General features: G+C 39.7%; 1 protein-coding gene across 1 annotated transcript in view; it reads right to left on the reverse strand.

The window, feature by feature from the left end:
- Positions 1 to 21708, reverse strand: part of LOC124595138 (piwi-like protein Ago3) — a 198525-nt gene that overhangs the window by 16986 nt on the left and 159831 nt on the right. The window contains exons 15-17 of the mRNA XM_047133737.1: positions 21460 to 21648; positions 10768 to 10872; positions 7666 to 7806 (exon numbers count right to left, since the gene is read on the reverse strand). Coding sequence (XP_046989693.1) covers positions 7666 to 7806; positions 10768 to 10872; positions 21460 to 21648 — 435 coding nt within the window. The remainder of the gene's footprint in view (positions 1 to 7665; positions 7807 to 10767; positions 10873 to 21459; positions 21649 to 21708) is intronic.

Genomic DNA, 21708 nt, shown 5'->3' on the forward strand with positions numbered 1-21708 from the left:
GACCTCAAATTAACAAACCCGCTTTTAAGGAAAGCCTGCTTTTAACAAATGTTTCCATTGGTCCTGGTGAAACTCCCATAAAAACAATGTTGTTCTTACCCGCTTTTAACAAATCATGCTTTAAGAAAAAGTCCGCTTTTAAGGAATAAACATGGAACATCCATAACATTAAAATCCAGTTTTTACGCAATTCCTGACATGACCGAGTGAGTTTCTGAATTATTTCAGTTTTACACTGGTCACACTATGTGTCATGTGATGGCAGTATAAGGTAATTGAGTCTTTCAGTCAACACGTATCTAGATCAAATTCCATTGTAGCCATAACCAGCAACAGAGGTTAACAAATAGGAAAGCAAATTTTGTCATGCCACCATGTGATTCTGGTAATGCGATCAGGTGTCACAGTCAAACAAAATGGAAGCGGTGAAGTGTTGTCTTCGTTGTTGTCGACTTTATTAGTTTTATACTTTTGTGGAGCTTTGGCATGCAAAAGTAGGAATTCCACGATTGAGCAAAAGCTGACAATCATCCACGATGTTGAAGACAAACATGGCAAAAAAGTACTATTTTGCGCCATCTTCATTGTATGGCATTCTCAAAAACAAGGAAGCATTGTTAAATGCCGAACTGCACAAGTCATCTGCAGCCTTTGAACCTGGATGTGATACACTCTATTACAGCAAAATACAGGATGGCAGTCATCCAGAAATCAATTATATACCTTGAGAGGAAGGAAGTGAACATTTTACAGGCCATGCATATGTTTGTTGCTGCATGGGATTGTGTAACATAACAGACTTGTGTTAAATTGTTTTGCAAAGGCTGGTGGCTGTGGTACATCGGATGCTGATAAATACGACATGGTTCACCATGAAGAATGAAGTAGAATCACAGATGTTCCTGAAAATGTGACATTCCAGGACTTTATTTCTTGTGATGACGAAGTTTTAACTACGACACCTGAGATGAATGTGAATGAGATGTGTGAAATTTTAGTGAAGAAACACCGTGAGGTATGATATGGTGATGGCAAAGATCATGAAGAAGCCAAGGAAGAGGAAGAAGAAAAGGAAGAGGCAGAGGCTGCTGCACCAAGTTTCGCAGCTGCTGTACAAGGGCTGGATATGTCAGGAACTAATTTTCATCGTTTAATGAAGAGGAGTAAATTATAACAAACATCAATCAACCAGAGCAACAACTTCTGTCATTACAGTACACTGGAAAGAGGAAATAATTAATTCTTGCTGATTTTTTTAAAAAAACTAAAGAACATGTTTTGCAAAGAGTGTGTATATGTGCATGCTGTATTTAAATTTGTAGCAGATTATTGGTAAGTTTGTGATTAAATAGCTCTTACATCACCTAAACATGCTTGAATTATGATTTCGGATCACTCCTTCCACGTACCTAGGCAAAACCCCCATTTAAGAAAGAATGCCTATTTAAGGAAAAAATAATGGATTTTGTTATACATATAATAACAGAAAGAGAGAATTAAAGGATCTACTGCAATGGTAATGAGGGAAAATTATCTATGGAAATTGAGAGAGCTAGTAAAAACAATAATACTTATCAAAGCAAGACAGTGCTGAGAATAAGAATTATTTGCTAAAGTCAAAGAGAAAGGAAATGTGATAAGTTGGATTGGAAGTAGGTGATGCAAAAGTATTTGGAATTATGGTATACTATATTCAATACAAGCAAGTACGAATATGTTATTGAAGGCTGAACTTGTACTGGAGGAGGAGAAGTTTGTGGGATCTACAGAAGTTTCTATTGAGAGTCATAGTCTAGATAAATTTTCTTTTTTTATGAATAAATAAGTGTAATCGAGAGTATTACAATCAACATCGTCAAATGCTTTCTCTAAGCCTACAAATGCTAGAAACGTAGGTTTGCCTTTCCTTAATCTTTCTTCTAAGATAAGTCGTAGGGTCAGTATTGCCTCACGTGTTCCAACATTTCTACGGAATTCAAACTGATCTTCCCCGAGGTCGGCTTCTACCAGTTTTTCCATACAGGGAGCGAAAGGCTATTTACAATTTGTATAGAAAGCAGATGGCAGTTATAAGAGTCGAGGGGTATGAAAGGGAAGCACTGGTTGGGGAGTGAGACAGGGTTGTAGCCTATCCCCGATGTCATTCAATCTGTATATTGAGCAAGCAATAAAGGAAACAAAAGAAAAGTTCGGAGTAGGTATTAAAATCCATGGAGAAGAAATAAAAACTGAGGTTCGACGATGACATTGTAATTCTGTCAGAGACAGCAAAGGACTTGGAAGAGCAGCTGAACGGAATGGACAGTGTCTTGAAAGGAGGGTGTAAGATGAACATCAACAAAAGCAAAACGAGGATAATGGAATGTAGTCGAATTAAGTCGGGTGATGCTGAGGGAATTAGATTAGGAAATGAGACACTTAAAGTAGTAAAGGAGTTTTGCTATTTGGGGAGCAAAATAACTGACAATGGTCGAAGTAGAGAGGATATAAAATGTAGACTGGCAATGGCAAGGAAAGCGTTTCTGAAGAAGAGAAATTTGTTAACATCGTGTATAGATTTAAATGTAAGGAAGTCGTTTCTGAAAGTATTTGTATGGAGTGTAGCCATGTATGGAAGTGAAACGTGGACGATAAATACTTTAGGCAAGAAGAAAATAGAAGCTTTCGAAATGTGGTGCTACAGAAGTATGCTGAAGATTAGATGGGTAGATCACATAACTAATGAGGAGGTTTTGAATAGAATTGGGAAGAAGAGGAGCTTGTGGCACAACTTGACTAGAAGAAGGGATCGGTTGGTAGGACATGTTCTGAGAAATCGAGGGATCACAAATTTAGCATTGGAGGGTAGCGTGGAGGGTAAAAATCGTAGAGGGAGACCAAGAGATGAATACACTAAGCAGATTCAGAAGGATGTAGGCTGCAGTAGGTACTGGGAGATGAAGAAGCTTGCACAGGATAGAGTAGCATGGAGAGCTGCATCAAACCAGTCTCAGGACTGAAGACCACAACAACAACAACAACAACAACAACAAGTCTAATTGCTGTTTAGGAGTAAGCTATTAAGGGAAAATTGTCATATACGAGTCTACAGATATATGTAAAGTTTCCTTTGATGGGGGAAAGATAAGACGAGCTTTTGTGAAAATCTGCCTAATGGTGAGTGTGGAGCAGCTTAGTAACAAAACTAATGGTTGTAGCTAGTATTGTATTAACAGGATTGCATACCCACTGATGGAAGTAACTTGAAAGTGATCTGTAAACAAAGACGGCAACACAGAAAGTGCATACCTGTAGTTTAGAATTATACAATAATGGCTCTTATTTAAGTTTTGCTTTCACTGTGTGTCCCAGTTCTGTTAGGATTGTGGCTAAGGCAACCAAGTCATGGATGATATTCACTGAATCACTGTACTTACTCAAAATAATCTCCCCCTGAATCAATAAACAATTGAAAATTATTTGAAATTGTTTTGAAACAGTCACTGTATTCTTTTTTGGAATTGCATTTAGTACTGCAGTACAATTTTCTTGGATGTCCGTAAGTGTGTTATAACGGTTTTGTCTCATTGCCAACTTCATTTTGAGTTGAGGAAGTAGCAGAAGTCAGCTGGGAGCAAATCCAGTGAATATAGCAGATGATCCAGGACTGTGATCCATCTTCTGGCCAAACACTTGTGCATGATCTTCACTTTGGGGGCTGGGGTGGTGGTGTGAAGGAGCAACAAGGATGCCTACTTCTCGGTATTCAGGTGGAATGCGATGAATTCTTGACCACAAATGATGGAGCTCTACCAGCTTTTTCCGATGAGTGTCCAGCAGGTACTGCTACAGTCGCGGCCAGAATGCCTGCTGCAGCAATGCTAGACAACTTACCACAAGAAAGCATTGCAGTTTGGAATTTCTCACAAGCAGGCCTAACAGAATTGGAACACACCGTGTATAGAATATATACAAATATGTGGATTACTCTGTATTCACATATTTTATTTGCCATGACTTTGTACTTAAGAGAGAAGTTCATATCAAGTGGATAATGCAATATCTATAATAATAATAATAATAATAATAATAACAGTTCCGTCCTCCGTCACAGCGGGACCCACCTCCTCTTCCTCAAAATCACCCTCTCCGAACCTTCCAGGAATTTATGACTTCCAGCCTTGCCTCTCAATCCTCCTTAAAAAACCTTAATCTTACTCCCAACATCACCACTGCTGAAGCCCAGGCTATCCGTGATCTGAAGGCTGACCGATCCATCGTCATTCTTCCGGCGGACAAGGGTTCCACGACCGTGGTACTTGATCGTCAGGGGTATGTGGCTGAGGGACTGCGTCAGCTTTCAGACAGCACTGCATACAAAGTTTGCCAAGGCAATCCCACTCCTGATGTCCAGGCGGAGCTTCAAGGAATCCTCAGAACCTTAGGCCTCCTACAAAACCTTTCACCTGACTCCATCAACCTCCTGACCCCACCGACACCCCACACCCCTACCTTCTACCTTCTACCTAATATTCACAAACCCAATCATCCCAGCCGCCCCATTGTATCTGGTTACCAAGCCCCCACATAACGTATCTCTGCCTACGTAGATCACCACCTTCAACCCATTACATGCAGTCTCCCATCCTTCATCAAAGACACCAACCACTTTCTCGAACGCCTGGAATCCTTACCCAATTTGTTACCCCCGGAAACCATCCTTGTAACCATTGATGCCACTTCCTTATACACAAATATTCCGCACGTCCAGGGCCTTGCTGCGATGGAGCACTTCCTTTCATGCCGATCACCCGCCACCCTACCTAAAACCCCTTTCCTCATTACCTTAGCCAGCTTCATCCTGACCCACAACTTCTTCACTTTCAAAGGCCAGACATACCAACAATTAAAGGGAACAGCCATGGGTACCAGGATGGCCCCCTCGTACGCCACCCTATTTATGGGTCGCTTAGAGGAAGCCTTCTTGGTTACCCAGGCCTGCCAACCCAAAGTTTGGTACAGATTTATTGATGAAATCTTCATGATCTGGACTCACAGTGAAGAAGAACTCCAGAATTTCCTCTCCAAACCTTTGGTTCCATCAGATTCACCTGGTCCTACTCCAAATCCCATGCCACTTTCCTTGACGTTGACCTCCATCTGTCCAATGGCCAGCTTCACACGTCCGTCCACATCAAACCCACCAACAAGCAACAGTACCTCCATTATGACAGCTGCCACCCATTCCACATCAAACGGTCCCTTCCCTACAGCCTAGGTCTTCGTGGCAAACGAATCTGCTCCAGTCCGGAATCCCTGAACCATTACACCAACAACCTGAAAACAGCTTTCGCATCCCGCAACTACCCTCCCGACATGGTACAGAAGCAAATTACCAGAGCCACTTCCTCATCACCCAGAACCTCCCACAGAAGAACCACAAAAGTGCCCCACTTGTGACAGGATACTTTCCGGGACTGGATCAGACTCTGAATGTGGCTCTCCAGCAGGGATATGACTTCCTCAAATCCTGCCCTGAAATGAGATCCATCCTTCATGAAATCCTCCCCACTCCACCAAGAGTGTCTTTCCGCTGTCCACCTAACCTTCGTAACCTCTTAGTTCATCCCTATGAAATCCCCAAACCACCTTCCCTACCCTCTGGCTCCTACCCTTGTAACCGCCCCCGGAGTAAAACCTGTCCCATGCACCCTCCCACCACCACCTACTCCAGTCCTGTAACCCGGAAGGTGTACACGATCAAAGGCAGAGCCACGTGTGAAAGCACCCACGTGATTTACCAACAGACCTGCCTACACTGTGAAGCTTTCTATGTGGGAATGACCAGCAACAAACTGTCCATTCGCATGAATGGACACAGGCAGACAGTGTTTGTTGGTAATGAGGATCACCCTGTGGCTAAACATGCCTTGGTGCACGGCCAGCACATCTTGGCACAGTGTTACACCGTCTGGGTTATCTGGATACTTCCCACTAACACCAACCTGTCAGAACTCCGGAGATTGGAACTTGCCCTTCAGTATATCCTCTCTTCTCGTTAGCCGCCAGGCCTCAACCTCTGCTAATTTCAAGTTGCCGCCACTCATACCTCACCTGTCATTCAGCAACATCTTTGCCTCTGTACTTCCGCCTCGAATGACATCTCTGCCCAAACTCTTTGCCTTTACAAATGTCTGCTTGTGTCTGTGTGTGTGTGTGTGTGTGTGTGTGTGTGTGCGAGTGTGTGTGTGCGTGTGCGAGTGCGAGTGCGCGTGTGCGCGCGCGCGCGCGCCTGCGAGTGTATACCTGTCCCTTTTTCCCCCTAAGGTAAGTCTTTCCGCTCCCGGGATTGGAATGACTCCTTATCCTCTCCCTTAAAACCCACATCCTTTCGTCTTTCCCTCTCCTCCCCTCTTTCCTGATGAAGCAACCGTTGGTTGCAAAAGCTTGAATTTTGTGTGTATGTGTTTGTTTGTGTGTCTATCAACCTGCCAGCACTTTCGTTTGTTAAGTCACATCATCTTTGTTTTTAGATATAATAATAATAATAATAATAATAGTAATAACATTTATTTTGAGCCAATTGTGAGAATCATTACTAAGCTTGGGATGGAAAAAAGGTTTTACAGTGATTTATGTTGCTTTGCATTTGAGAGAACTGAATTTGTGAAAATATTACCACATTTTATGTACTTGATAAGTGAATTTTTGATGAAGGCAAGACTGCAAGGTGCAGTTTGTGCTAGGGGAACCTGAGTGAGGTTCAATCTCTAATGCCTGGTGGCACTTAATTTTCTGTTGCACATGAATTCATGAGTGGAAAGATGCCAGATGGAAGCCAAGAACTTAAAGGTGCTTGTTAAGTGTGAATATGGGATAGCCATCAAGTGCCACGCAGACCTGTAAGAGTCGAGAGACTCTTGTGCTGAAATGATGGAGGTGGACTGCTATGGAAATGGAGATTCCACAAACCAATGATGTTAATGTAATCTTTCCATTCTAATATTTAACTGTACATGTACGCAACTGTTTCTGTACTTCAGGGATTTGCTTATGTACTAGTTTAATAAGATTATGATGAGGAGCTGTAGATGGGTATGCTCAATTCTGTTATTGTAAACTACCAATCAGATTTCAATTTATCATTGAATTAAATTTTCAGCAGACAACTAATTAACATTTTTGCATGTTCTGGTTGTTAGTTTAAGGTTTGCACTGACTTCTTCAAAGGTCTATTTACAATATCCCTCTTCAAAAGTCGGTCGGTGGAGGGTGCAGTGAAACAAACTCATTCCACTGCATGTGTGGCATTCGTCATTGCTTCTCACGACTCAAAGGCAGTGCCACAGTTCTGACAGTAAGTCACGAGCTCTTGTGGCGTGCGTACGTGTGTGTGTGTGTGTGTGTGTGTGTGTGTGTGTGTGTGTGTGTGTGTGTGTGTGTAAGAGGGGTGAATGATAGTCAGGTTAATATGTTTTTACATATAGCGAATGAAAAATGACAGACAAGCACATTGACTTGGAACCCAAGGACAAGTATGCAGTGTTGTTTAGCTAGTGATATCAGCTACAAAGGTCACATCACGTGACCACTAAGTAATATTACACACTAAGTGGTGAAAAGGTCACCTTTATAGTGATGCCCACTAAGAAGAAATAAAATTATGGAAATTACAATTAACCATACTTGACAAGGGGCTGGTACTCGTACAGTGCCAGGCCAGTTATAATATAGGTGGCACATCTTGTAGGTCATACGCTGGACGTGGTCAGCCTGCATGCTGCTTGTGTCATAGATGACAACGTAATGTGTTGGTGAAACTGTTCCCTGTTAACAATTGTTAATAATTGTAAATAACAGCATAGAACAACAGAAAATTTAAAATAAGTACACTGCTAAGAAATAAATAGTTCTGATCACTAACAAATATAAAATTATTAGAAAAAATGGAATAATTTAACGTTTTCTTTGTAAATTACTCCTGCTCTCCCCTCCCCCCAAACAATGAGGAGCAACTGAGGAATGTAGAGGAAAGTTGCAAGACTTGTCAACAGTGTGCAAAATGGGTGGTATTGCAGGTATTTACTTTAATCCTGGACCAAACTTTGAATGATAAAGCCCAGCACATTCAAAACCATTAGTCTTATATGCAGCAGGCTACGGTTTTATATATTCAACAGTTAATTTGCAGAGCTATTAGTACAGCCTTTCTTAAGGAAATAAGGAGCAGCACCAGCTGATTTACTTAATCACAAATTAGTAAGTCCAGCTTAAGTATTACAAACATACTTTATTTACTGGTTTCCCCCTACTTCCCATTTCAGTGTTGAGTCCTGGATACACATACAGCTTAAACATTAAGAGTAGTTTGACAAAATGTGCTGAACTACCAAAACTATTTAAAAAGTCTCTGAGAAGATGTGGAGAAGAGACAACAAAAATCTGATAGAAGAAAAAACTAAATAGCAGCAAGTATACGTAATAAAAATAAACTTTCGTTGTGCAACTGTCACATTCCATCAGTCAAGGTCACAGACAGAACACTAACTAGTAACAGAAAGAAAATTATAAAATCAATGGACTATTTCTAAAAATATTGTTATGGTTCAATAAGTAAATCACAAACACACTCAGTTACTAATGAAAATAATTACAATCCCAAAGTAATGTCAGATGTGGACTGTAACACCATTCATTGAATGAACAGAAAGGTATGCAAGAAAGTTTTTCAATAAGAATAGTTAAGGCTGGTAGCAAAGTAATGCAAAGAGAAACTAACAAAATTATTTTCAGCATCTCTACTAAAAACAGTTCCCACAATTGGAACAATGTGTAATATGTTCCACTTCGAGACAACGGAAGAAAAAGTACTGGCTCATCAGTATTCTCTCTGTAATGTACAAGCTATCCATTAAAACCGTAATAATAAAAAGCATTTGTTTTTTATGAAGGATATGAACAAATTGGTTTTAGAGGTAGGTGTAGCTCAATTGACTATTTGCTAGTTGTGAGCAAAATTATAGAATGAAGTACCAAGCATGAATTAACACTTTGACATTCAGAGACTCTGAGAAAGTCTTTGATTTAATTTAACAAAAACTGTGCTAAACAACCTTTGTGAAACAGAATTTATGTGGAAGAAGTGTATATTGCAAAAAAAATTCGTATGCTTCATTAACAGCAAAACAATCACAATACTTCTTGATACCTTGCGCACTTCTGTTAGCGAAATGTAAGCTAGTAAATTAGCAGGACGTTGTTACTCTGGAAAAAAGCTGCTGCTTCCTCAGATACACTAAATAGTTGCTGTTTAATATTTACAGGAATACATCAACATGTTTTCAAAGAAAATAGTTACCTAAATATGTAACAATAGCGCAGTTTCCTATATATTGCTACTTATCATGCAGCTTTACAATGAACAATGCAACCTGCAACACAAATAATAGGATTTTTCTTCTCGAATCCAATTTATCACCTAATTGACAAGAAGAGAGGGCCTCCACAGCCATTTTTAATTTTCTTCTGAAGATGAAACAAGGTGGTGAGCAGGAGGTGCTAAGTGAAAGAAGGGAACTCAGAGAACTTCTTTACCATGTGTTAAAATGTTTTGTGCAAAAACTGTTTCAAACCATACCACAAGTAGGAGGATCCATGTGACTGGACGTGAGACACTCAAATTTGCATGAAGCAATGAAACACCTTTTTCACTTTTTTTTTTAATTTTTGAACAATCTATTTACTAATCAAGCATCAAAAGGAGAAAATATGTAAAAATGAGGACATGTGCAAGCTCTTGGAGCCAGTGGCTTCTCCTCCTCCTGGCAGGGGTGTAGAAAGGGAAGGAAGAGGATGAAGGAAAAGGACTGGCAAAGTTTAGGAAATCAGCAGAGTTATGCAACAGTTGCCCAGAATGCTGGGTCAGGAGGCTTAGTGGACAGGATGATACTTTCCTTTTCATTCCATCTGATAAGTCTCCCCTCACCCAGGGTTCTGGCTGACTTTACTGTTATTCTCTCCGTTTTATAAACCTTCCCAGGTCTTTTCTTTCATCCACTTCCTTCCCCTTCAACCTTTCTACAAGGAGGAGGAGCCACTCACTCTGAAAGCTTGCCCATTTCCTTAAATTTTGTGTGTGTTTTCTCTCGCTGCGGTTTGATGAATATAATTTTTTTTAAATCTATACAATTAAATTTTTAAAAATCAATTGCATTCATTAAAACATCATATTAGGAATCAGAATTATGATCAACACGCTCTTCTGAAAATTTGTGATGTTAATGAAAATATAGGATGTTCATTCATTCCACTGCCATTGTTTAAGAACAATACGATGAGAAATATTTTGTATTGTTACTTCTACTGAGATTAATTAAAATAACCATAGATTAATTTCTTTTACTTCGGTGTGTGTGTCGGGGGGGGGGGGGGGGGGGGGAGTGGGTGGGGGGGGGAGTAGGGGGGGGGGGGGGGAGATATAGTAAAAACTTGAAATCTTAAGAACACTGTGAGGCTCTACTTAGGTCTCTTCAAACCATACAATTCTTTACTTTACACAGTTTCTTAGTATTTGTTTCTACTAACCTCATGGGTAGATGATTTATGAAAAATTTAAGTAGTTCCAATGATTGAAGTAATTCTAAAATAAAGAAAACTTGTTGTAAGAGTAAAATATTCTGAACTAAACTAAAACATGCTGAACTGAACCCCTTGTTTAGTGTATCTGTATGTTGACTCTGTCTCCACCATTTAATTAGCTGGACTCCAACAGTTTAAGTGTTGTCTCACCTGTCTCACATTTTGAGAAACTAGGAAGAAGTCAGACCAGTCACGTCGCGTGATAGTGTTGTCCATCACTGTTCCAGGAGGTGGATTGTCCAATGAACCATTTGTCTGTTACGATAAAAGAAGGCACCATTAACACAAACTGAACACCACAAAATGTTAAGTAAATACAACATAATTATACAGGTATGTGAGAAATACACACTTTAAAAACAATGGAAGACTTATACAAAAAACTGGTGAAACAGGAACTATGCTCATTGTATTACTGTTATCTATAAGTGATATCAGTAGCAACACTTTTTTTTACCCATACAGTTCAACTGCAAGAGAGAATTTCCATGTAACATTATTTTTCCATAGAATTAGAATTGCGTTTTCACAACTGATCTGGATTACTGGACAACAGTGGAAACAGCTTCCTATCTGTTTACAAGTACCATGACAGCAAACATTCAGACAGCAATAAATGTTACAAATTTCAATGAATGGAAAAGCTTACTACAGCATGCAAAAATGAGGACTCTGTTTACTAGTAATGTAGACCAATGAGTTACACCAGCCCTACCCAACCAGCTTCAGTACTGCACTCATTCGACACTAAAACGAGGTTTGAGCAGTCATCAGCTCTTAGTGTATTCCCCGTTACTTATCTTAGATATGTTGCCACCTATGCATTTTTAAAAAGGGCACCTTCAAATCAGCAGACTGGGTATGGTCTAGGAAATTACAGCAAGATGAATACTCATTTCCTCTTAAGACTCTGGCATCTGACTAACAAAGACCTGTTCTAAAATCATGGGTAGCTAGGATTTGCTACATGGGTTACTCCACAGAACTGCTATAGAGTAATATACTACAGAATAGGCTCCTGACTCAACTGAGCAGTGAGCCTATTTCTTTGTTAGAATCATCAATCTTCTGACTTGGTGAGACCAGGCATTACTCCCTTTCTTGAGTCTTCATCTGAAGAGTACCAAACATCCTAAATTATTTTTTCAATACATTTCACTATATATCTTTATCTACAGTTTTTGACCTCCAAAGCAGGCTCTGGTACAATGGAACTCATTCCTTAACGTCTTAACACGCATCCTATCACACAATCTCACTTAATATCAATTTTCTGGACTATAAGAAACACTTATTTCTTTGAAAAATTGCCTCCGAAATTCAAGTGTGTCTCATAATTGAAATTAATTATAAGTCCAGTGTTTGATTTAAAATACCCACCAGTCTTAAAAATGGTGATATATTTGATGCCTAGGGAAATCTGGAAAACCTATCTCTATCTGTCAACACTGGATTCAACTGGCAGCAGCAGTGCACTGATGTGACGAACATGAGTTGTGGGGATTCACAAGCTTGCCCTCCCTCACCACCATCGCAAACCCAGAACACTTTCTAGCCTATGATACATCACTGCAATCTATGATTCCAGTGAACCTGAATTTGAAGAGATTTATGTTATTGGTAACAGTGCAACAATTTTGTTAGTAGTTAGTTTCATAATGGAAAAAAATGCAAGGTATTCACATGATGTGGGCTACAAATTGAAAGTAATAGCACAAGCAGACAAACATGGAAACAGGACAGCTGAGCAGCATTTCACACTTCCAACAACAGAAAAAACTAGAAGATGTATTGACATGGATTCTAGGACACTATCAAAATGGCACTGGAATTAATACAAAAATATTCAAATACATGCTCATAAGCTAGCGCTACAGTCGAACTTAATGAGCTTTAAGGGTGGAGTTGGTTGGTGCTACAGGTTTATGAAGCATCATGAACTTAGCATGCGAATCAACACCAAAATATCTCAGAAAATGTCACAAGATTATGAAAATAATATTTTATTTTCCCATCACTTTATTATTCAACATCAAAAGAAAGTCACTGTGGAACTATGCCAAATAGCGAATATTTGATATGCCAAGCAAGGGAACTATTGCCATGAAAAGTGCTAAAACTGTAACTATAAAAACAAGTGGACATGAAAAAATGCACTACATGTTGTTCTTTCATGTTGTGCTGATGGTACTAAATTTAATCCAATCATCATTTTCAATGCCAAAATCTTCTGCAATACAGTCAGGTGGTGGTGTTCACATACGTGATAAGGGTTGGATGAATGAGGCTGGCGTGAAATTACAGACTAATAGAGTGTGGGAGAGAAGGAAAGGTGATTTATTGAAGAAAAGGTCTCTTCTTGTGACAGATCAGAATACTGCGAGAGAAACTGAGACAGGGAAATACAGGGCTTGCTTTTATTCAAGGACCACTTACTTAACGATTGCAACCTCTTGATGTATGGGGACACAAGATGAAACGATGAAACATGAGGGAGTAGGCCAATACGGAAAGGCAAAAAATGTACAAACATATGTGGAAACACCCCCCCACGAACCATGGACCTTGTCATTGGTGGGGAGGCTTGCGTGCCTCAACGATATATATAGCCGTACCGTAGGTGCAACCACAGCGGAGCGGTATCTGTTGAGAGGCCAGACAAACGTGTGGTTCCTGAAGAGGGGCAGCAGCCTTCTCAGTAGTTGCAGGGGCAACAGTCTGGATGATTGACTGATCTGGCCTTGTAACATCAACCGAAACGGCCTTGCTGTGCCGGTACTGGGAACGGCTGAAAGCAAGGGGAAACTACAGCCGTAATTTTTCCCAAGGGCATGCAGCTTTACTGTATGATTAAATGATGATGGTGTCCTCTTGGGTAAAATATTCCCCCATTTGCATCTCCGGGCGGAGACTACTCAGGAGGACGTCGTTATCAGGAGAAAGAAAACTGGCCTTCTACGGATCGGAGCATGGAATGTCAGATCTCTTAATCGGGCAGGTAGGTTAGAAAGTTTAAAAAGGGAAATGGATAGGTTAAAGTTAGATATAGAGGGAATTAGTGAAGTTCGGTGGCAGGAGGAACAAGACTTCTTGTCAGGCGAATACAGGGTTATAAATACAAAAGCAAATAGGGGTAATGCAGGAGTAGGTTTAATAATAAATAAAAAAAATAGGAGCGCGGGTAAGCTACTACAAACAGCATAGTGAATGCATTATTGTGGCAAAGATAGATATGAATCCCATGACTACCATAGTAGTACAAGTTTATATGCCAACTAGCTCCGCAGATGACGAAAAGATTGATGAAATGTATGATGAGATAAAAGAAATTAGTCAGATAGTGAAGGGAGACGAAAATTTAATAGTCATGGGTGAATGGAACTCGATAGTAGGAAAAGGAAGAGAAGGAAACATAGTAGGTGAATATGGAATGGGAGCAAGGAATAAAAGAGGAAGCCGCCTGATAGAATTTTGCACAGAGCATAACTTAATCATAGCTAACACTTGGTTCAAGAATCATGAAAGAAGGTTGTATACATGGAAGAAGCCTGGAGATACTGGAAGGTCTCAGACAGATTATATAATGGTAAGACAGAGATTCAGGAACCAGGTTTTAAATTGTAATACATTTCCAGGGACAGATGTGGACATCCCACCACAATCTATTGGTTATGAACTGTAGATTAAAACTGAAGAAACTGCAAAAAGGTGGGAATTAAAGGAGATGGGACCTGGATAAACTGAAAGAACCAGAGGTTGTACAGAGCTTCAGGGAGAGCATTAGGGAACGTATGACAAGACTGGGGGAAAGAAATACAGTAGGAGAAGAATGGGCAGCTTTGAGAGACGAAATAGTGAAGGTAGCAGAAGATCAAGTAGATAAAAAGACGAGGACTAATAGAAATCTTTGGGTAACAGAAGAGATACTGAATTTAATTGGTGAAGAGAGAAAATATAAAAGTGCAGTAAGTGAAGCAGGCAAAAAGGAATACAAACGTCTCAAAAAATGAGATCGACAGGAAGTGCAAAATGGCTAAGCAGGGATGGCTAGAGGACAAATGCAAGGATGTAGAGGCACATATCACTAGGAGTAAGATAGATACTGCCTACAGGAAAATTAAAGAGAGGAAAGAGGACCACTTGCATGAATATCAAGAGCTCAGATGGAAACCTAGTTCTAAGGAAAGAAGGGAAAGCAAAAAGGTGGAAGGGGTATATAGAGGGTCTATACAAGGGCGATGTCCTTGAGGAAAATATTATAGGAATGGAAGAGAATGTATATGAAGATGAAATAAGAGATATGATACTGCATGAAGTGTTTGACAGAGCACTGAAAGACCTGAGTCGAAACAAGGCCCCGGGAGTAGACAACATTCCATTAGAACTACTGACAGCCTTGGGAGAGCCAGGCCTAACAAAACTCTACCATCTAGTGAGCAAGAAGTATGAGACAGGCAAAATACCGTCAGACTTCAAGAAGAGTATAATAATTCCAATCCCAAAGAAAGCAGGTGTTGACAGATGTGAAAATTACCGAACTATCAGTTTAATAATCCACGGCTGCAAAATACTAACACGAATTCTTTACAGACGAATGGACAAACTGGTAGAAGCCAACCTCGGGAAAGATCAGTTTGGATTCCGTAGAAATGTTGGAACACGTGAGGCAATACTGACCCTACGACTTATCTTAGAAAATAGATTAAGGAAAGCATATCTACGTTTCGAGCATTTGTAGACTTAGAGAAAGCTTTTGACAATGTTGACTGGAATACTCACTTTCAAATTCTGAAGGTGGCAGGGGTAAAATATAGGAAGCAAAAGGCTATTTACAATTTGTACAGAAACCAGATGGCAGTTACGAAGAGTCGAGGGGCATGAAAGGGAAGCAGTGGTTGGGAAGGGACTGAGACAGGGTTGTAGCCTACCCCCCGTTGTTATTCAATTTGTATATTGAGCAAGCAGTAAAGGAAACAAGAGAAAAATTCTGAGTAGGAATTAAAATCCATGGAGAAGAAAAAAAAAAATTTGAGGTTCGCCGATGACATTGTAATTCTGTCAGAGGCAGCAAAGGACCTGGAAGAGCAACTGAATGGAATGGGCTGTGTCTTGTAAGAGGGATATAAGATAAACATCAACAAAAGCAAAACAAGCATTTTGGAATGCAGTCGAATCGAATCGGGTAATGCTGAGGGAATTAGACTGGTAAATGAGACACTTAAAGCAGTAGATGAGTTCTGCAATTTGGGGAGCAAAATAACTGATGATGGTCGAAGTAGAGAGGATATACATTGTAGACTGGCAATGGCAAGGAAAGCGTTTCTGAAGAAGAGGAATTTGTTAACATAGAGTATAGATTTTAGTGTCAGGAAGTCATTTCTGAAAGTATTTGTATGGAGTGTAGACGTGTATGGAAGTGAAATATGGACGATAAATAGTTTAGACAATATGAGAATAGAAGCTTTCGAAATGTGGTGCTACAGAAGAATGCTGAAGATTAGATGGGTAGATCACATAACTAATGAGGAGGTATTGAATAGAATTGGGGAGAAGAGGAATTTGTGGCACAACATGACTAGAAGAAGGGCTCAGTTGGTAGGGCATATTCTGAGGCATCAAGGGATTACCAATTTAATATTGGAGGGCAGCATGAAGGGTAAAAATCATAGAGGGAGACCAAGAGATGAATACACTAAACTGATTCAGAAGATTTTGGTTTGAAGTAGGTACTGGGAGATGAAGAACCTTGCACGGGATAGAGTAGCATGGAGAGCTGCATCAAATCAATCTCTGGACTGAAGACTACTACAACAACAACAACAACAACAACAACAACAAATTTCACAACATGAGAGAGGAACGGAGCAAATGGATGATGGATGAAACCAAACATGAATTCACACCGAAGGGAGCTTTAAAATAACCTACAATCAAACAAGCGAGATAGTAGATAAAACAGTCGTGGTCTAGAGAGAGAGATAGCTTCACGCAGTCTCCGAAATATTTTCTTTTGATCAAAGTTTATGATGATACCAGCAGACTTCTATTAGCTAGGAATGCCCTCTTTGCTTGTGTTAGTCTGCTTCTTATATGGTCTTCGCTTGACTTTGTCAAGCATTACTTTGTTCCCAATATAACAGAATTCCTTCATCTTCTGTACTTCATCACAATTTCATTAAGTTTGCTGATAATCTCACTTCTGTTTCTTTATGAGGCTTCTGACCAGCCTTTTCATCTTGTAGCACTTGTAACCTACACCCTCCATTATTTGCTGGACGTATTCCAATCTCTGTCTTCCTCTACAATTGTTACCACCTACATCTTCCTCTAATACCATGGAAGCTATTCCTTATGTCTTAACAGATGTCCTATCATCCTGTACCTCCTCCTTGTCAGTGTTTTCCATATATTCCTTTCCTCTTTGATTCTGTGGAGAACCACTTCATTTCTTACCTCATCAGTCCCCTAATTTTTAACCATCCTCCTATAGCACCACATCTCAAATGCTTCTGTTCCGGTCCTCCCACCATAATGTGTCACTGCCATACAATGCTGTGCTGGTGCTCCAAATGTACATTCTCAGTGCTGTCTGCATTTTATGTTGTCCTTGCTCCATTCGTCATGGGTTATTTTGCTGAGTAGGTAGCACAATTACTTAACTTCATTTACTTCATAATGACTGATTATGATAAATTTCTCACATTGTTATTTCTGCTACTTCTCGTTACTTTTGTTTTGTCTTCGTTTACTCTAAATCCATATTCTGTACAAATTAGACTGTTCATTCCATTCAACAGGTCCTGCAATTCTTCTTCACCTTCACAGACAATAACGATGTCATCAGCGAATCTTAACATTGGTATCCTTTCACCTTTAATTTTAATCACACTCTTGAACTTTTCTTTTCTTTCCGTAATTGCTTTATTGCTACACAGATTGAACAGCAGGCGCGAAAGACTACATCCCTACCTTACACCCTTTTTAATCTACGCATTTCGTTCTTTGTCTTCCATTCTTACTGTTCCCTCCGTCTTTCCCTATAATGTGTGCTCATTAACCCCTTCCATTTCAACAGTGAGTGGCACACATTATGAATTTTGCTTTCGCAGTTATTACATTCAAGTTAGTAGGCGTGAAATGGTTAGTTCTCGACGTGTAGTCCTTTCTTAGGAACAGATTGTAGAGCCTTTAGAGGAATGTCTAAGAGAAAAAGAGGATGACAATGATTTGGATGATGACAGTGATTCATTTGTGGAAACAGTCCACCACGAGAAGCTTTAAAAATTAGCATACAATGAGAAGTTTTGTACTGTAATGCTTATGGAAACATACTTGAATTAATGTGCACTTTTTGTTTTAATGTATACTGTAATTGTTGGTCAGTGGCCTCCCAATTCTTTGCGGCATGCTCCCCACCCTAGCAGTGGCAATTTAAATAAGAGCGCACAGAGATGCCCTGTCCTCCCAATTCTTTGCGGCATGCTCCCCACCCTAGCAGTGGCAATTTAAATAAGAGCGCACAGAGATGCCCTGTGTCTGCATTCATTTCCATTTATCACATTTGTAGTTGCCCCACACTTTCACTGAGGATAGCAATGTCATCAGTGAATTGTATCACTGATATCCTTTCACATTGAACTTTAATTCCACTCTTCAAACTTTCTTCTTCATCAGTCATAGCTTCTCCCCTGCAGAGGTTCAGCAGTAGGGGAGAATGGCTGCATACTTACCTTATACTTCTCTTGTTTTCCCACTCTTACTGTTGTTCCCTCTTGGGTCTTGCATACACTTTCCCTAGAGCTTAAACTTATTTATAACAGTTATTACTGCAAAATCAAGATGTCAATAAATTTCTTGTTGTGATAAACAACCTGGAATTCTCACTGGCAGAGAGAGATGATCAATGGCTTATCAAAATACCCATGCAAATGACGGATATGATAGGTGTATCCAAGGTGATAGGGGTCCCCTAAATGAAAGGGGTAATGGTAATGTTCATGGTTTCACATGACAAAGGAGGCTCACAGTGCTGTGGTGTATCAACTGTCATGATGCCACCTCTCATAAGAGTAATGCTACACTAATAACCAGGGTTGGCCTAAGCAAGTAGATGAATACATGAGAGTACCCAAACAACTAGTCAAAAGTGTCATGGGCGGGGGATGGGGCAGTGGGGGTATAGCATCTAACGTGTGCAGTTTATATACTGCCTATATGAACACAAGTTTGACAAACAATTGGTTTGTTTATGATACAGTGATTTGTGAAGCAAAATGCTCATTTTGTGGTGCCTGGGTTGGTGATGTATTCCATTTAAGGGTACAGATTTTTTGTGGGGGTAGAACAGTGCTTGACTTCTCTAGAGGATGGTTTATAAAATGTACACAGAAGACCATGAGGTATTGAGAATGGGCCTTTATACAACACCGACAGAGTAACCTCTGTAGATATGATTCCTAGCTGAAAAAAGATTCTGGCTTAAAGCTTCAGACCGGCACCAAATTGAAGTGCATGTTGTTTAGATATATCAATGTTTCTGAAGAAAAACTTTAATTTGTTAAAAAAAATCTTAGAAAATTACAACTCAGACTACTAATTTCGTGTTCATGTTTGTGCCCCTCTGTTATACCATTGGGCAGGCAATCAGCTCTTCCACTATTTAATCATATACTGTGCCATGCTATAGAAATGAATATTACAGCACATGGTGTTTACTTTACCACAGTGTGTAAGCGAGAAGGTGAATAAACTTTGTATAACTGGGCAGAAGTTGCCAAAGATGACACAGCTGACTGCATGGCAAGCATATTAATGTGGAACTCTTGCAGATGCACACAGCTCGCAGAACTGTAGTGTGTGCAGGCTTGATGCTCTCCTTCTACGTCTCAAGCTGCATTATCATGTAGCTAACTGCCATGTTTCTTTAGCCACTTGAAGGGGCCATTAACTTGAATCTCAATCACTGATTGATTGCCTTTGTGGGAACAAGTGAGACTGAACCACATGGATGACAATTGACAAGGAATGACAACCACTCAACTGGCTTCGACACACAAATGCTGTGTTCTAATGTATATGCTTTTCTGTATTCCCTGTCTAACATCATAAGTTAAAGGCTTATGATTCATTTATGTTGTGTACACTTAACAAACGTGAGTGGGCCTTATGGTTTATGTTAATGTATGTTCTTGTGTCATTTTATCATGTTTTGTTTGTTCATCTTCCTAGGTGAATGTGTAACATAACAGTAGAGTGACATATTTGACATAGGTGTATTTCAGGAACAGTCCAACACCAGATCATCAGCAGCTGAGTAGTGAATTATTTTATTTTTATATCTGCAATTTTATTTTAGTTTCTTCATAAGATGGAGATTGTACACTGCATTTTGGCTGTTCATCAAAAGATTTAACAGATACTGAAAAGAAAAAGTTATTGTTTGGTTTACACATCAATAGAAAATACAGTTGGCCCAGTCGATATTTCGTGTGTGTGTGTGTGTGTGTGTGCGTGTGTGTGTGTGTGTGTGTGTGTGTGTGTGAAGTACAAATGTAAATGTACATCTAGTTGTGCGAAGTTTTATCAGCCAATGTTGTATGGATCCCAGCACGGCAAAGACTTTTCAATTTGAAACATTTCAATGGCTATTTATAGCCAGTTGCCTATTTGGCTTCAAACACTTGAGGGGGTACTGTGGTATCATAGATCAATATCAGCCTCACTGCCATCTCACAGGTGACAATGAAAATGCACATATCCAAAAGACACCTATAGCAGTCACACAAGGACCCAGCAGATTCAATGATGTGCGCCCGCTGAGCCACGCCTTGTGCTGCTGCTACAGGATCTTCGGCGGCAGTTGCACAGCCAATCTCAGTCCCAGTCGTCGACAGCCCTCTTTCAGCTTTTGACAGTTCACTCCTACATTAATAATTGGAGCCTCATCTGCATGATGCAGTTTAGTTTGCTTTTTGTAATACTTTGATTTTATTGCTGTTTGTTTCTTCCCAATGTTTGGAGAAAGACAAGTTAAGTAAAAGTCCTGTTTATTGTATTTATGTGCTCACTAATCATTTCTGCTCCAGTCCAGTTTCCCTATGGTGACAGCTGCTGCATCATACTACAGTACACAACAGGTCCCATGTCATAAACCAGGGCTGCTGCATTAGTAGCCAGTGACCCTGACCAATACACCTAGGAAGCAGTTGACAGTAATTAGTTGACTGCCAAGAACTTCTCAAACTGCCAATCTCAATATTTTCTTGAGTCCTAACTGTATGTTGTGGCCAGAGGTGGAGAAAACCCTTTCTTGAATTACTACCTGCACGAAAAACATGCATTAATTTTGCACAACTGTGGAATCTCAAATTCACGAGGCAGATAGTCAGACATTTTATACAGAAACAGTGCAAAAATCTAAATTTGAATTAAGAGTTGGGTAAAAGAACATCCTGCAACTAATCTGATCTTAGAATCTAAAGTATTGGACAACTGATATAGTCTATGCTCAACCAAACTACAAGTAAAGAAAAAGTTACAGACAGTTTTCTGTAAGAACTTGAAATGTGTACTTATTGACAACCATAGTGCTATTTTGTATCAAATATTGACCCCTTTGGGTTCATTCTCTGATAAAAATACTCAAAACACAAAGACATGCTCCACTGCATGGGCATCTTGCTGTTTGATGTAACAGTGCAGATGCACAGTGAGTCCACATACGAAAATATTTCAGGACTAAAATTATTCTTTAAGTAATAAAAAACACTTGTAATAAGCTATGTGACTTTGGATTACAGTGCTGCAATACTTCATTACTGATATTTAAAATATTGCTAGTACCTGTGCAAAAATTCTAGTATTTATCCTCTTCTGACAGACAACAAACGTCAATTTTGGGCTGTAAGATGGATTGATATTTGGAAAACAACTTATGAATTGTGGCACTTCATAATCTCGACACACAGATAACTGCCCATCACCTATGCCATCCCGATAGATTATTATCCTATCAGGAAACCTGTGATTCACCTGAAACAATATAAATATTGTAGTTGCACAAATTAACTACACTTACGCTATGTTTTACTT

The sequence above is a fragment of the Schistocerca americana genome, chromosome 2, assembly GCF_021461395.2.
Source record: "Schistocerca americana isolate TAMUIC-IGC-003095 chromosome 2, iqSchAmer2.1, whole genome shotgun sequence".
Taxonomy (NCBI): Eukaryota; Metazoa; Arthropoda; class Insecta; order Orthoptera; family Acrididae; genus Schistocerca; species Schistocerca americana.